Raw genomic sequence first — 16,530 nt, forward strand, 5'->3', positions numbered from 1 at the left:
CACACACTAGGGCCAATTTAGTGTTGCCAATCAACCTATCCCCAGGTGCATGTCTTTGGAGGTGGGAGGAAGCCGGAGTACCCGGAGGGAACCCACGCAGTCACGGGGAGAACATGCAAACTCCACACAGAAAGATCCCGAGCCTGGGATTGAACCCCAGACTACTCAGCACCTTCTTATTGTGAGGCAGATGCACTAACCCCTCTACCACCGTGCTGGATATGGTATATATATATATATATATATATATATATATATATATATATATATATATATATATATATATATATATATATATATATATATATACAGGGGTGCTGCTAGGGATTTTGGGCCCCATGAAAACAATCTTTACAGGGCCCCCAACACAGTGTCATTATCTTTTCTGTATTATAATTTCATCATCATTAGGGGCCTCTCTGGGCCCCCCTCCATCATGGGCCCCTAGAATCCGTCTCCTTTACCCCCCCTTTTCGGCGCCCCTGTATATGTATATATATATATATATATATATATATATATATATATATATATATATATATATATATATATATATATATCTACATCCTGAAAATATGCAAACAAAACTATGTTCAGATAATTGATACTTCAAACTTGCATAAATAAATATTAAGGAATATAACATAACTTGGCTTCTGAGAGCTTCAAAATGTAATGAATAAAATGCTAAAGTTGTTGATGAACAAGCAATTATTTTGATAATTAAATATGGTCATTTTAAATGAGGTACCGCCCCCTCAGCCTTCCCGGTATAGTCTATTCAGGTGTACTGGAGAGGAGGCTACGCCGGATAGTCGAACCTCGGATTCAGGAGGAACAGTGTGGTTTTCGTCCTGGTCGTGGAACTGTGGACCAGCTCTATACTCTCGGCAGGGTCCTTGAGGGTGCATGGGAGTTTGCCCAACCAGTCTACATGTGCTTTGTGGACTTGGAGAAGGCATTCGACCGTGTCCCTCGGGAGGTCCTGTGGGGAGTGCTCAGAGAGTATGGGGTATCGGACTGTCTGATTGTGGCTGTCCGCTCCCTGTACGATCAGTGTCAGAGCTTGGTCCGCATTGCCGGCAGTAGGTCGGACACGTTTCCAGTGAGGGTTGGACTCCGCCAAGGCTGCCCTTTGTCACCGATTCTGTTCATAACTTTTATGGACAGAATTTCTAGGCGCAGTCAAGGCGTTGAGGGGATCCGGTTTGGTAGCTGCAGGATTAGGTCTCTGCTTTTTGCAGATGATGTGGTCCTGATGGCTTCATCTGGCCAGGATCTTCAGCTCTCACTGGATCGGTTCGCAGCCGAGTGTGAAGCGACTGGGATGAGAATCAGCACCTCCAAGTCCGAGTCCATGGTTCTCGCCCGGAAAAGGGTGGAGTGCCATCTCCGGGTTGGGGAGGAGACCCTGCCCCAAGTGGAGGAGTTCAAGTACCTAGGAGTCTTGTTCACGAGTGAGGGAAGAGTGGGTCGTGAGATCGACAGGCGGATCGGTGCGGCGTCTTCAGTAATGCGGACGCTGTATCGATCCGTTGTGGTGAAGAAGGAGCTGAGCCGGAAGGCAAAGCTCTCAATTTACCGGTCGATTTACGTTCCCATCCTCACCTATGGTCATGAGCTTTGGGTTATGACCGAAAGGACAAGATCACGGGTACAGGCGGCCGAAATGAGTTTCCTCCGCCGGGTGGCGGGGCTCTCCCTTAGAGATAGGGTGAGAAGCTCTGCCATCCGGGGGGAGCTCAAAGTAAAGCCGCTGCTCCTCCACATCGAGGAGCCAGATGAGGTGGTTCGGGCATCTGGTCAGGATGCCACCCGAACGCCTCCCTCGGGAGGTGTTTAGGGCACGTCCAACCGGTAGGAGGCCACGGGGAAGACCCAGGACACGTTGGGAAGACTATGTCTCCCGGCTGGCCTGGGAACGCCTCGGGATCCCCCGGGAGGAGCTGGACGAAGTGGCTGGGGAGAGGAAAGTCTGGACTTCCCTGCTTAAGCTGCTGCCCCCGCGACCCGACCTCGGATAAGCGGAAGAAGATGGATGGATGGATGGATGCATTTTAAATGAATTATTATGATAATTTAAAATTAATTATTTCAAATATGTTTATTTTAATGTATAATTCTAATGCCTGGATGTAATAAGGAGTCAGAAAAAATACAATTAATTTTGATGTTTTTAGCAAAATATAGTAAAAATGTATTTATTTATTTTATTTTTATTATTAATAAATATATTTATTTGTAGGTAAGATAAACATAATACAATTTATCTCTAGTCTGGATGATTTATTTCTTGTCACCCAGTTGTAAAAAAGGCTGTCCTCACTCAGGTCCGCATGGAAATCGGGAGATTTTCGGGAGAATATTTGTCCCGGGAGGTTTTCGGGAGAGGCACTAAATTTCGGGAGTCTCCCGGAAAATTCGTGAGGGTTGGCAAGTATGGTTCACATCTTTCTAGTATTTGCCACTCTTTGCTATTAATGCAACAAATAAAAAATAAAACATAAAAAAAGATTATCCATGTTCTGTTGAATCAAGCTGTTTTGTCGAGCTGCCAGTTGTCGTGATATAAATAAATAAATAAATAATAGTGACAAAGTGTACACGACGTAAATCTACACTCTACACTTAAGTAGTCCATTTCTATTTGTTTGGAGGACAATTTGATGCGCATGCTCAGTAGCGTCGGGTAGCTCTCTTTGACTAAGTCGCTCGATTCGTCAGAGCACCCGCTCTAAGTCGATGGGAGTCGACTCTTCCGAGTCGCAACAAAGCATCTTACTCGTTCGCCGCGAGTTGTTTCCAAATAGTTCGGATGGTTCACGTATAGCCCACGTCCCAAACTCACGTGCGGGGGGGCGGAGTTTTCATCCTCCCAGGACACCCCCCCTACCCCCCCTCCTCCTCACTCGTCCCTCCTTCTTTACTCCACAGTCGGCAGTGTGCTTCGTGGACCTTCACCTCGGACTCCAACTCAATTTTAGCTCACTTTGCGCCTTTTTTTTGTTTTTTTTCCCCCGTGTGTGTGCTCTTTCTACAATGTGAAGAAAATGTCCGGGACTAGGTAAGTTGTATCTTTACAAAAAAAAGTGACTGAAAGTTGAAAGGTTTAAACGTGACGTTGGCCGGTGAGCAGCACGCCGCCAGCACGTCTCTTTACAATTGTTTCCACGCTACTTTTATTGTATGCTAATCTGTAACGTTTCACAGTCATGGTTGTTATTTTTCAATGTTTTTTTAATTGTGACGTTGTTAAAAGCTTTGAACTTTAGAACACGCAAAAATGCAGCTTGCCTAAGTCGAGTCTCCATTCAGTGATGTTGGTCTTTAATAGTAGACGTGGAGACGTGTTCTGGTCCACTTCTCTGTTTGCTTTAGCTACAATGCAACTTAAGTATGATTTAAGAGCGCCCATAACTGCCCATTTGCCTTCTGCTGCACTTGCACTGGTGCATGACTTTCTGATGTTCTCCACATGCTGGTTTCCTCAGCAACTTTTTATTGCTTCCATGTGCTACAATCCATACATTCTATGTAAAGCTACTGAAATATGTGCATTTAAATAGCTCGGGTTTTAGGTCAAAAAATGCAACGTTGTGCATCAAAGATGCTAAAACTAATTCAATGTAGGTCAAAACTTTGACATGTTAGCTCTGTGGTGTTGAAATTAATTCAATTGATGCTTGCTTCTCCCTCAACAGAAACATTTTAACTTGTAACATGCCTTTTAAAAACACCTGAACTTTAGATAATAAATATTGTATAAAAACAATACAATAGATTAAACTACTCACAACTACTACTAGTTTTATGAAGTAATGTCATAATAATGCACATCATTTTATCTTAGAGAATGGACTTTTACAGTATCTCCTGCTTCTCAGTCAAACACACCATCAGCAGCTTTTCCATATTTTCATGGATAAATGTCCAACGTTCACATATTATTTTAATGCTAGTGGCTGGTGTTTTTGACTAATTTTGCTTCAAATTATTGTATAAAAACAATACAATAGATTAAACTAATAACAACTACAGTAGTTTTATGAAGTAATGTCATAATAATGCACATCGTTTTATCTTAGAGAATGGACTTTTACAGTATCTCCTTCCGGCTACTTCTGTCAAACACACCATCAGCAGCTTTCCCATACTTTCATGGATACATGTCCAACGTTCTAATATTAATTTAATATATATATATATATATATATATATATATATATATATATATATATATATATATATATTATGGTGTATTTAATATATATATATATATATATAGTGTTTTTGACTCATTTTACATCAAAATATTGTATACAAAAAATACCATAGATTAAACTCCAACTACATCAGTTTTATGAAGTAATGCCATGATATTGCACATCATTTTATCTTAGAGAATGGACTTTTGCAGTATCTCCTTCTGGCTACTTCTCTGTCAAATACACTATCAGCAGCTTTTCCATACTTTCATGGATAAATGTCCAACGTTGAATTATTAATCCAATGCTAGTGGCTGGTGTTTTTGACTCATTTTGCGTCAAAATATTGTATACAAAAAATACAATGGATTAAACTACAAACAACTGCAGTAGTTTTATGAAGTAATGTCATAATAATGCACATAATTTTATCTTAGAGAATGGACTTTTACAGTAACTCCTTACAGCTACTTCTCTGTCAAACACACCATCAGCAGCCTTTTCATACTTTCATAGATACATTTCCAACGTTCTAATATTATTTTTTATTTTATGGTGTATTTAATATATATGTAGTGTTTTTGACTCATTTTGCTTCAAAATATTGTATAAAAGCAATACAATGGATTAAACTACAAACAACTACATCAGTTTTATGAAGTAATGCCATAATAATGCACATAATTTTATCTTAGAGAATGGACTTTTGCACTATATCCTTCTGGCTACTTCTCTGTCAAACACACCATCAGCAGTTTTTCCATACTTTCATGGATAAATGTCCAATGTGCAAATGTTATTTTATTGCTAGTGGCTAGTGTTTTTGACTCATTTTGATCCAAAATATTGTACAAAAAAACAATGCAATAGATTAAACTACAAACAACTACAGTAGTTTTATGAAGTAATGCCATAATGATGCACATTATTTTATCATAGAGAATATACTTTTACACTTTGTCCTTCCGGCTACTTCTCTGTCAAACACACCATCAGCAGCTTTTCCATACTTTCATGGATAAATGTCCAACGTTCAAATATTATTTTAATGCTAGCGGCTAGTGTTGTCCCGATACCGATATTTTGCTACCGGTACCAATGTATTTCGATACTTTTCGGTACTTATTGTTACTTTTCTAAATAAAGGGGACCACAAAAAATGGTATTATTGGCTTTATTTTAACAAAAAATCTTACGGTACATTAAACATATGTTTCTTATTGCAAGTTTGTCCTTAAATAAATGAATGAACATACAAGACAACTTGTCTTTTAGTAGTAAGTAAGCAAACAAAGGCTCCTAATTTAGCTGGTGACATGCAGTAACATTTTGGGTCATTTTCTATTCTAATATTTTGTCAAAATTATTAAGGACAAGTGGTAGAAAATGAATTATTAATGTACTTGATTATTTAATGTTAATATCTGCTTGCTTTCTATTTTAGCATGTTATATCTACACTTCTGTTAAAATGTAATAATCACTTCTTCTGTTGTTTGGTACTTTTTAGAGGCGGCATAGTACCGAACATGATTCATTAGTATCGCGGTACTATACCAATACCGGTATACCGTACAACCCTACTAGCGGCTGGTGTTTTTGACTCATCTTGCTTCAGTTTGGTGCAGACTAGCCATGTTCTGTTCAAACTGCTTCACCAAGTCATGTTTTTTTTTTATTTCGTTCTTTAAATTCAATGAATGATATCCACTTCATCTTCCCAGCACTGTCCTTTGTTTAGTTATTCTTCTCATGTTTGGAAAACATGTTATGGCGATTTCTAGTGATAAGGTAATGCTTGCAAGTAAGACCAGATGCTTTGGGCGGATCTTACAGGTTTGTTTATTGCGTTTTTAAAAGGTTTACTTGCAGTATTATTATATATTTTTGATTACATCCATCCATCCATTTTCTACCGCTTATCCCTTTCGGGGTCATGGTACATTAGTGCTTAATTTGGTAATATATACATACAAATACACATATGCATGTATATACATACTGAAAAGATAGATACACTATATTGCCAAAAGTATTTGGCCACCTACCTTGACTCACATATGAACTTGAAGTGCCATCCCATTCCTAACCCATATGGTTCAATATGATGTCGGTCCACCTTTTGCAGCTATTACAGCTTCAACTCTTCTGGGAAGGCTGTCCACAAGGTTGCAGAGTGTGTTTATAGGAATTTTCCACCATTCTTCCAAAAGCGCATTGGTGAGGTCACACACTGATGTTGGTCGAGAAGGCCTGGCTCTCAGTCTGCGTTCTAATTCATCCCAAAGGTGTTCTATCAGGTTCAGGTCAGGACTCTGTGCAGGCCAGTCAAGTTCATCCGCACCAGACTCGGTCATCCATGTCTTTATGGACCTTGCTTTGTGCACTGGTGCACAGTCATGTTGGAAGAGGTAGGGGCCCGCTCTAAACTGTTCCCACAAGGTTGGGAGCATAGAATTGTCCAAAATGTTTTGGAATCCTGGATCATTCAAAGTTCTTTTCACTAGAACTAAGGGGCCAGGCCCAACTCCTGAAAAACAACCCCACACCATAATTCCTCCTTGACCAAATTTCACACTCGAAATGTAGCGTTTTCCTGGCAACCTCCAAACCCAGACTCGTCCATCAGCTTGCCAGATGGAAAAGCGTGATTCATCACTCCAGAGAACACGTCTCCACTGCTCTAGAGTCCAATGGTGACGTGCTTTACACCACTGCACCCGACGCTTTGCATTGGACTTGGTGATGTATGGCTTAGATGCAGCTGCTCGGCCATGGAAACCCATTCCATGAAGCTCTCTGCGTACTGTACGTGGGCTAATTGGAAGGTCACATGAAGTTTGGAGCTCTGTAGCAACTGACTGTGCAGAAAGTCGGCGACCTCTTTGCACTATGCGCTTCAGCATCCGCTGACCCTTCTCTGTCAGTTTACGTGGCCTGCTGAGTTGCTGTTGTTCCCAAATTCTTCCATTTTCTTATGATAAAGCCGACAGTTGACTTTGGAATATTTAGGAGCGACGAAATTTCATGACTGGATTTGTTGCACAGGTGGCATCTTATGACAGTTCCACGCTGGAAATCACTGAGCTCCTGAGAGCGGCCCATTCTTTCACAAATGTTTGTAGAAACATTCTCCATGCCTAACTGCTTGATTTATACACCTGTGGCCAGGCCAAGTGATTAGGACACCTGATTCTGATCATTTGGATGGGTGGCCAAATACTTTTGGCAATATAGTTTATACATGCCAGTGGTTCTTAACCTGGGTTCGATCGAACCCTAGGGGTTCGGTGAGTCGGCCTCAGGGGTTCGGCCGAGGTCAAAACACACCCGACTCATCGTGTAAATACAAACTTCTCCCTATCGGCGTATTGCGAATACGGCAACAGCTGACTGGTTTGCAGGTGTGTAATTTGTTGTGAGTTTATGCACTGTGTTGGTTTTGTGGTTTGAACATTAAAACATTAACGAGATTGTTGCGTTCAAATGTCTATTAAGTACATCAATAGTAAAAATGTCGCGTTCAAGTGTTTACCAAGTAAAACATAAACGAGAGTGTTGCATTCAAATGTCTACCAAGTACATCAATAGTAAGGATGGTGTGTTCAAGTGTTTACCAAGTAAAACATAAACGAGAGTGTTGCGTTCAAATGTCTACTAAGTACATTAAAAGTAAGAATGTTGTGTTCAAATGTTTACCAAGTAAAACATAAACGAGAGTGTTGCGTTCAAATGTCTACTAAGTAGATCAATAGTAAGAATGTTGCGTGCAAGTGTTTACCAAGTAAAACATAAACAGGAGTGTTGCGTTCAAATGTCTACTAAGTACATCAATAGTAAGGATGGTGTGTTCAAGTGTTTACCAAGTAAAACATAAACGAGAGTGTTGCGTTCAAATGTCTACTAAGTACATCAATAGTAAGGATGGTGTGTTCAAGTGTTTACCAAGTAAAATAATAGTGGGAGTGTTGCGTTCAAATGTCTACTAAGTACATCAATAGTAAGGATGGTGTGTTCAAGTGTTTACCAAGTAAAATAATAGTGGGAGTGTTGCGTTCAAATGTTTACTAAGTACATCAATAGTAAGGATGGTGTGTTCAAGTGTTTACCAAGTAAAATAATAGTGGGAGTGTTGCGTTCAAATGTTTACTAAGTACATCAATAGTAAGGATGGTGTATTCAAGTGTTTACCAAGTAAAATAATAGTTTTGCATTCAAATGTCTACTAAGTACATTAAAAGTAAGAATGTTGTGTTCAAATGTTTACCAAGTAAAACATAAACAAGATTGTTGCGTTCAAATGTCTATTAAGTACATCAATAGTAAGAATGCCGGATAGTCGAACCTCGGATTCAGGAGGAACAGTGTGGTTTTCGTCCTGGTCGTGGAACTGTGGACCAGCTCTATACTCTCGGCAGGGTCCTTGAGGGTGCATGGGAGTTTGCCCAACCAGTCTACATGTGCTTTGTGGACTTGGAGAAGGCATTCGACCGTGTACCCCGGGAAGTCCTGTGGGGAGTGCTCAGAGAGTATGGGGTAACGGACTGTCTTATTGTGGCAGTTCGCTCCCTGTATAATCAGTGTCAGAGCTTGGTCCGCATTGCCGGCAGTAAGTCGGACACGTTTCCAGTGAGGGTTGGACTCCGCCAAGGCTGCCCTTTGTCACCGATTCTGTTCATAACCTTTATGGACAGAATTTCTAGGCGCAGTCAAGGCGTTGAGGGTATCTGGTTTGGTGGCTGCAGGATTAGGTCTCTGCTATTTGCAGATGATGTGGTCCTGATGGCTTCATCGGGCCAAGATCTTCAGCTCTCACTGGATCGGTTCGCAGCTGAGTGTGAAGCGACTGGGATGGGAATCAGCACCTCCAAGTCCGAGTCCATGGTTCTCGCCCGGAAAAGGGTGGAGTGCCATCTCCGGGTTGGGGAGGAGATCTTGCCCCAAGTGGAGGAGTTCAAGTACCTCGGAGTCTTGTTCACGAGTGGGGGAAGAGTGGATCGTGAGATCGACAGGCGGATCGGTGCGGCGTCTTCAGTAATGCGGACACTGTATCGATCCGTTGTAGTGAAGAAGGAGCTGAGCCGGAAGGCAAAGCTCTCGATTTACCGGTCGATCTACGTTCCCATCCTCACCTATGGTCATGAGCTTTGGGTCATGACCGAAAGGACAAGATCACGGGTACAAGCGGCCGAAATGAGTTTCCTCCGCCGAGTGGCGGGGCTCTCCCTTAGAGATAGGGTGAGAAGCTCTGTCATTCGGGGGGAGCTCAAAGTAAAGCCGCTGCTCCTCCACATCGAGAGGAGCCAGATGAGGTGGTTCGGGCATCTGGTCAGGATGCCACCCGAACGCCTCCCTAGGAAGGTGTTTCGGGCACGTCCGACCGGTAGGAGGCCACGGGGAAGACCCAGGACACGCTGGGAAGACTATCTCTCCCGGCTGGCCTGGGAACGCCTCGGGATCCCCCGGGAGGAGCTGGACGAAGTGGCTGGGGAGAGGAAAGTCTGGGCTTCCCTGCTTAAGCTGCTGCCCCCGCGACCCGACCTCGGATAAGCGGAAGAAGATGGATGGATGGATGGATGGATGGATAGTAAGAATGTTGTGTTCAAGTGTTAACCAAGTAAAACATAAACAGGAGTGTTGCGTTCAAATGTCTACTAAGTACATCAATAGTAAGGATGGTGTGTTCAAGTGTTTACCAAGTAAAATAATAGTGGGAGTGTTGCGTTCAATTGTCTACTAAGTACATCAATAGTAAGGATGGTGTGTTCAAGTGTTTACCAAGTAAAATAATAGTTTTGCATTCAAATGTCTACTAAGTACATTAAAAGTAAGAATGTTGTGTTCAAATGTTTACCAAGTAAAACATAAACGAGAGTGTTGCGTTCAAATGTCTACTAAGTACATCAATAATAAGGATGGTGTGTTCAAGTGTTTACCAAGTAAAACATAAACGAGAGTGTTGCGTTCAAATGTCTACTAAGTACATCAATAGTAAGGCTGGTGTGTTCAAGTGTTTACCAAGTAAAATATTAGTGTTGCATTCAAATGTCTACTAAGTACATTAAAAGTAAGAATGTTGTGTTCAAATGTTTACCAAGTACAACATAAACGAGAGTGTTGCGTTCAAATGTCTACTAAGTACATCAATAGTAAGGATGGTGTGTTCAAGTGTTTACCAAGTAAAACATAAACGAGAGTGTTGCGTTCAAATGTCTACTAAGTACATCAATAGTAAGGATGGTGTGTTCAAGTGTTTACCAAGTAAAATAATAGTGGGAGTGTTGCGTTCAAATGTCTACTAAGTACATCAATAGTAAGGATGGTGTGTTCAAGTGTTTACCAAGTAAAATAATAGTGTTGCATTCAAATGTCTACTAAGTACATCAATTGTAAGGATGGTGTGTTCAAGTGTTTACCAAGTAAAACATAAACGAGAGTGTTGCGTTCAAATGTCTACTAAGTACATCAATAGTAAGGATGGTGTGTTCTAGTGTTTACCAAGTAAAATAATAGTGGGAGTGTTGCGTTCAAATGTCTACTAAGTACATCAATAGTAAGGATGGTGTGTTCAAGTGTTTACCAAGTAAAATAATAGTGTTGCATTCAAATGTCTACTAAGTACATTAAAAGTAAGAATGTTGTGTTCAAATGTTTACCAAGTAAAACATAAACGAGAGTGTTGCGTTCAAATGTCTACTAAGTAGATCAATAGTTAGAATGTTGCGTTCAATTGTTTACCAAGTAAAACATAAACAAGATTGTTGCGTTCAAATGTCTATTAAGTACATCAATAGTAAGAATGTTGTGTTCAAGTGTTTACCAAGTAAAACATAAACAGGAGTGTTGCGTTCAAATGTCTATTAAGTACATCAGTAGTAAGGATGGTGTGTTCAAGTGTTTACTATGTAAAATAATAGTGGGAGTGTTGCGTTCAAATGTCTATTAAGTACATCAATAGTAAGGATGGTGTGTTCAAGTGTTTACCAAGTAAAATATTAACGAGATTGTTGCGTTCAAATGTCTATTAAGTACATCAATAGTAAAAATGTTGCGTTCAAGTGTTTACCAAGTAAAACATAAACGAGAGATGTGATGTTCATGCACGGTTCATTTTGTGCACCAGTAAAAAAAACATGGTAACACTTTAGTATGGGGAACATATTCACCATTAATTAGTTGCTTATTAACATGCAAATGAGTAACATAATGGCTCTTAACTATTGATTTTTAAGTACTTATTAATGCCTTATTCGGCATGGACTTATTATAACCCTAACCCTCTAACCCTGACCCTAACAAATAACTGTAAATTAAGTCTTTATTACTTAGAATATGTTCCCCTAGTGTCCAAGTAACTCTAAATTAAGTCTTTATTACTTAGAATATGTTCCCCATACTAAAGTGTTACCAAAAACATATAATTTGTCTTGAATTTGAAAAAAAATAACATTTTATTTTTCACTAAAGAAGGGTTCGGTGAATGCGCATATGAAACTGGTGGGGTTCGGTACCTCCAACAAGGTTAAGAACCACTGGTAAATGCGTTACCTCAAGAGGCTGAAATATATTTTGCAGTATGGATTTTCGGGCATATCGCCCATTCCTAGTCCCTCACTTTTGGGAAATTGCTATGCTTCTGTAGCGAACCAAAGGTTCCGCTCTGTTCCGCACTCCTACACCCCTGGGATTTAATACGCAGCTTATGTTTTCAATTTGATGTCATTTTGATCCAAGCCTTTTCAAAATGATATTTTAATGTGCTACATTTTGCTTAATGCAGGCATTGGTGTGGTCAAATATAATTTATGTAGCCTTAAGCAGTTTGGCATGTCATGCAAACCAACCGGTTGGTGCTCCTCCAATAACTGCTGCTGGTTTCTGCGTTTAGTATTCTAACTCCAGAATGATGGAACCATTCCGTGATCGATTAGTTTTTTTACTGTTACCTTTTGAAACTTCTCTTGACTCCATTTGCCTTAAAGGGGAACATTATCACAATTTCAGAAGGGTTAAAACCATTAAAAATCAGTTCCCAGTGGCTTATTATATTTTTCGAAGTTTTTTTTCGAAATTTTACCCATCACGCAATATCCCTAAAAAAAGCTTCAAAGTGCCTGATTTTAACCATCGTTATATACACCCGTCCATTTTCCTGTGACGTCACATAGTGAAGTCAACACAAACAAACATGGCGGATAGAACAGCAAGCTATAGCGACATTAGCTCGGATTCAGACTCGGATTTCAGCGACTTAAGCGATTCAACAGATTACGCATGTATTGAAACGGATGGTTGTAGTGTGGAGGCAGGTAGCGAAAACGAAATTGAAGAAGAAACTGAAGCTATTGAGCCATATCGGTTTGAACCGTATGCAAGCGAAAACGACGAAAACGACACGACAGCCAGCGACACGGGAGAAAGCGAGGACGAATTTGGCGATCGCCTTCTAACCAACGATTGGTATGTGTTTGTTTGGCATTAAAGGAAACTAACAACTATGAACTAAGTTTACAGGATATGAAATACATTTGGCAACAACATGCACTTTGAGAGTGCAGACAGCCCATTTCAGGCTCGCTAAGAACATATATTTTTCCACGATTTCAGCACTCAGGTTAACCATACCTAAATAGACACAAAATACTGCATTACACAAGACTACCCGAATGTACTTGAATGATTGAAAAAAATAAATGTTTTTAAGCTAAATAATTGGTAAACACAGTTTATGTATAATAATTTACGTAAAACCGCGAGTAATTAATAAAGTTTTCATCAATTAATATATTCTGTAGACATACCCTCATCCGCTCTCTTTTCCTGAAAGCTGATCTGTCCAGTTTTGGAGTTGATGTCAGCATCTGCTTTGAGTGTCGCAGGATATCCACACATTATTGCCATCTCTGTCGTAGCATAGCTTTCGTTGGTAAAGTGTGCGGAACAAACGACTGACCATTTCGTCGGCTTTCCCCACAGCCTCGTATTTTGAACAAATTTCGTCCAATTTCTTGCCACTTTCGCATCTTTGGGCCACTGGTGCAACTTGAATCCGTCCCTGTTCGTGTTGTTACACCCTCCAACAACACACCGACGAGGCATGATGTCTCCAAGGTACGGAAAACAGTCGAAAAAACGGAAAATAACAGAGCTGATTTGACTCGGTGTTTGTAATGTGTTTGAGAAAATGGCGGATTGCTTCTCGGTCCGAGAGCAAATAATAGAAAGGTGTTTAATTCGCCAAAATTCACCCATTTAGAGTTCGGAAATCGGTTAAAAAAATATATGGTCTTTTTTCTGCAACATCAAGGTATATATTGACGCTTACATAGGTCTGGTGATAATGTTCCCCTTTAAAGGGTGTAGGGAATGGAACCTTTTTATAGGATATTGTCTCACTGTTATCCTGCCTGCTCACACTAATATGCTGACCAAATAGAACAAAGTATTTCCCCAGCTAGATGAATCCTGCACATACACAAGCAGGATGTCCATCCTTCAAGTGTTTTGACAATGGACTTACTTGTCTGTTGAGAGGAAGCAACAATCTGTTACTGTTACATTTTCATATCGTGTTTGCCAGCTGGTCTCCCAACCTATTTAATTTTGTTTTTTTACTTACATTATCCATAGCCGGCCATAGTGAGCCGTCTGTAACAAGGTTAAGATGGTTTTCCCAAACATGTTTATCTGTGACTACAACTACGGAGGCGCGTAAACTTCTCCAGTGAAAGGATTAAAGGGGAACATTATCACCAGACCTATGTAAGCGTCAATATATACCTTGATGTTGCAGAAAAAAGACCTTTTTTTTTTAAAACCGATTTCCGAACTCTAAATGGGTGAATTTTGGCGAATTAAACGCCTTTCTAATATTCGCTCTCGGAGCGATGACGTCACAACGTGGCGTCACATCGGGAAGCAATCCGCCATTTTCTCAAACACCGAGTCAAATCAGCTCTGTTATTTTCCGTTTTTTTCGACTGTTTTCCGTACCTTGGAGACATCATGCCTCGTCGGTGTGTTGTCGGAGGGTGTAACAACACGAACAGGGACGGATTCAAGTTGCACCAGTGGCCCAAAGATGCGAAAGTGGCAAGAAATTGGACGTTTGTTCCGCACACTTTACCGACGAAAGCTATGCTACGACAGAGATGGCAAGAATGTGTGGATATCCTGCGACACTCAAAGCAGATGCATTTCCAACGATAAAGTCAAAGAAATCTGCCGCCAGACCCCCATTGAATCTGCCGGAGTGTGTGAGCAATTCAGGGACAAAGGACCTCGGTAGCATGGCAAGCAATGGCGGCAGTTTGTTCCCACAGACGAGCGAGCTAAACCCCCTGGATGTCTTGGCTCACACCGTCCCTTATGCCACCGAAGATGATCAAGAGAAGAATATCGACCCTAGCTTCCCTGGCCTGCTGACATCAACTCCAAAACTGGACAGATCAGCTTTCAGGAAAAGATAGCGGATGAGGGTATGTCTACAGAATATATTAAATGATGAAAATTGGGCTGTCTGCACTCTCAAAGTGCATGTTGTTGCCAAATGTATTTCATATGCTGTAAACCTAGTTCATAGTTGTTAGTTTCCTTTAATGCCAAACAAACACATACCAATCGTTGGTTAGAAGGCGATCGCCGAATTCGTCCTTGCTTTCTCCCGTGTCGCTGGCTGTCGTGTCGTTTTCGTCGGTTTCGCTTGCATACGGTTCTAACCGATATGGCTCAATAGCTTCAGTTTCTTCTTCAATTTCATTTTCGCTACCTGCCTCCACACTACAACCATCCGTTTCAGTACATACGTAATCTGTTGAATCGCTTAAGCCGCTGAAATCCGAGTCTGAATCCGAGCTAATGTCGCTATAGCTTGCTGTTCTTTCCGCCATGTTTGTTTGTGTTGGCTTCACTGTGTGACGTCACAGGAAAATGGACGGGTGGTTAAAATCAGGCACTTTGAAGCTTTTTTTAGGGATATTGCGTGATGGGTAAAATTTTGAAAAAAACTTCGAAAAATATAACACGGCACTGGGAACTGATTTTTAATGGTTTTAACCATTCTGAAATTGTGATAATGTTCCCCTTTAAGGTCTGGTATAACGGTCTGGTCATCACTGGCTAAACCTAATGCTCAATGTGTTCGTCAACACTGACCTGCCTTAACACTTGTGCTTGTAATGAGTCTAAGGACTGAGTCGAACAGGTTTATACTGAATGATAAATAGCTGGAGGTGGGGAAAAATGAACCATTCTCCGATGCGTCATGATCAAACCATGAATCAAATGTCCAAATATCTATTATTTATGTGTGTTAAATCAGTGTTTTTCAACCACTGTGCCGCAGCACACTAGTGTACCGTGAGATATTGTCTGGTGTGCCGTGGGAGATTATGTAATTTCACCTAATTGGGTTAAAAACATTTTTTGCAAACCAGTAATTATAATCCGCAAATGTGCCGTTGTTGAGTGTCTGTGCTGTCCAGAGATCGGCGGAGTAACCGTGTAATACTCTTTCATATCAGTAGATGGCAGCAGGTAGCTAATTGCTTTGTAGATGTCGGGAACATGGTCTGTCGTGATCACAATATGCAGACGAAAGCAGGAGGCAGGGTGCAGGTAAACAGGTGTCTAGTGTTTAAACCAAAAATAAACAAAAGGAAAGTGTCCGCTAAGAAAAGGCATTGAAGCTTAGGGATGGCTATGCAAAACGAAGCTAAAACTGAACTGGCTGCAAAGTAAACAAAAACAGAATGCTGGACGACAGCAAAGACTTGAGGGCTGCAACAACTAATCGATTAAATCGATTATAAAAATAGTTGGTGATGAATTTAGTCATCGATTCGTTGGATCTATGCGATGCACATGCGCAGAGGCTACTTTTAAAAAAAAATTTAATAAACCTTTATTTATAAACTGCAGCATTTACAAACAGCTGAGAAACGATAATCAAAGTAAGTATGGTGCCAGTATGCTGTTTTTTTCCCAATAAAATACTGGAAAGGATAGAAATGTAGTTTGTCTCTTTTATCCGATTATTAATCGATTAATCGAAGTACTAATCGACAGATTAATCGATGATCAAATTAGTTGTTAGTTGCAGCCCTAAAAGACTTACAGCGTGTGGAGCAGCAGACGGCGTCCACAAAATACATCCGTACATGACATGACAATCAACAGCAAAATGGGAGCGCAAGACACGAACTAAAACACTACACACAGGAAAACACCAAAAAACGCTATATAAGTCACGGCGTGATGTGACAGGTCATGACAGTACACTTACTTTGAGACAAGAGCTATATTAATGCATGGTTGGTTATGGTTTG

At 40.6% G+C, this 16,530-nt stretch overlaps 1 protein-coding gene across 2 annotated transcripts in view; it reads left to right on the plus strand.

Moving 5' to 3' along the window:
• The first annotated feature begins 2,912 nt into the window (after positions 1 to 2,912).
• The window catches only part of arhgap46a (Rho GTPase activating protein 46a), an 84,631-nt gene continuing 71,013 nt past the window's right edge, over positions 2,913 to 16,530 (plus strand). For both annotated transcript variants that reach the window (XM_061923858.2, XM_061923860.2), the window contains exon 1: positions 2,913 to 3,064. In XM_061923858.2, the coding sequence (XP_061779842.2) occupies positions 3,051 to 3,064 (14 nt within the window). In that variant the 5' untranslated portion in view covers positions 2,913 to 3,050. The remainder of the gene's footprint in view (positions 3,065 to 16,530) is intronic.

This window comes from Nerophis lumbriciformis, linkage group LG28 (assembly GCF_033978685.3).
Source record: "Nerophis lumbriciformis linkage group LG28, RoL_Nlum_v2.1, whole genome shotgun sequence".
Classification (NCBI taxonomy): Eukaryota; Metazoa; Chordata; class Actinopteri; order Syngnathiformes; family Syngnathidae; genus Nerophis; species Nerophis lumbriciformis.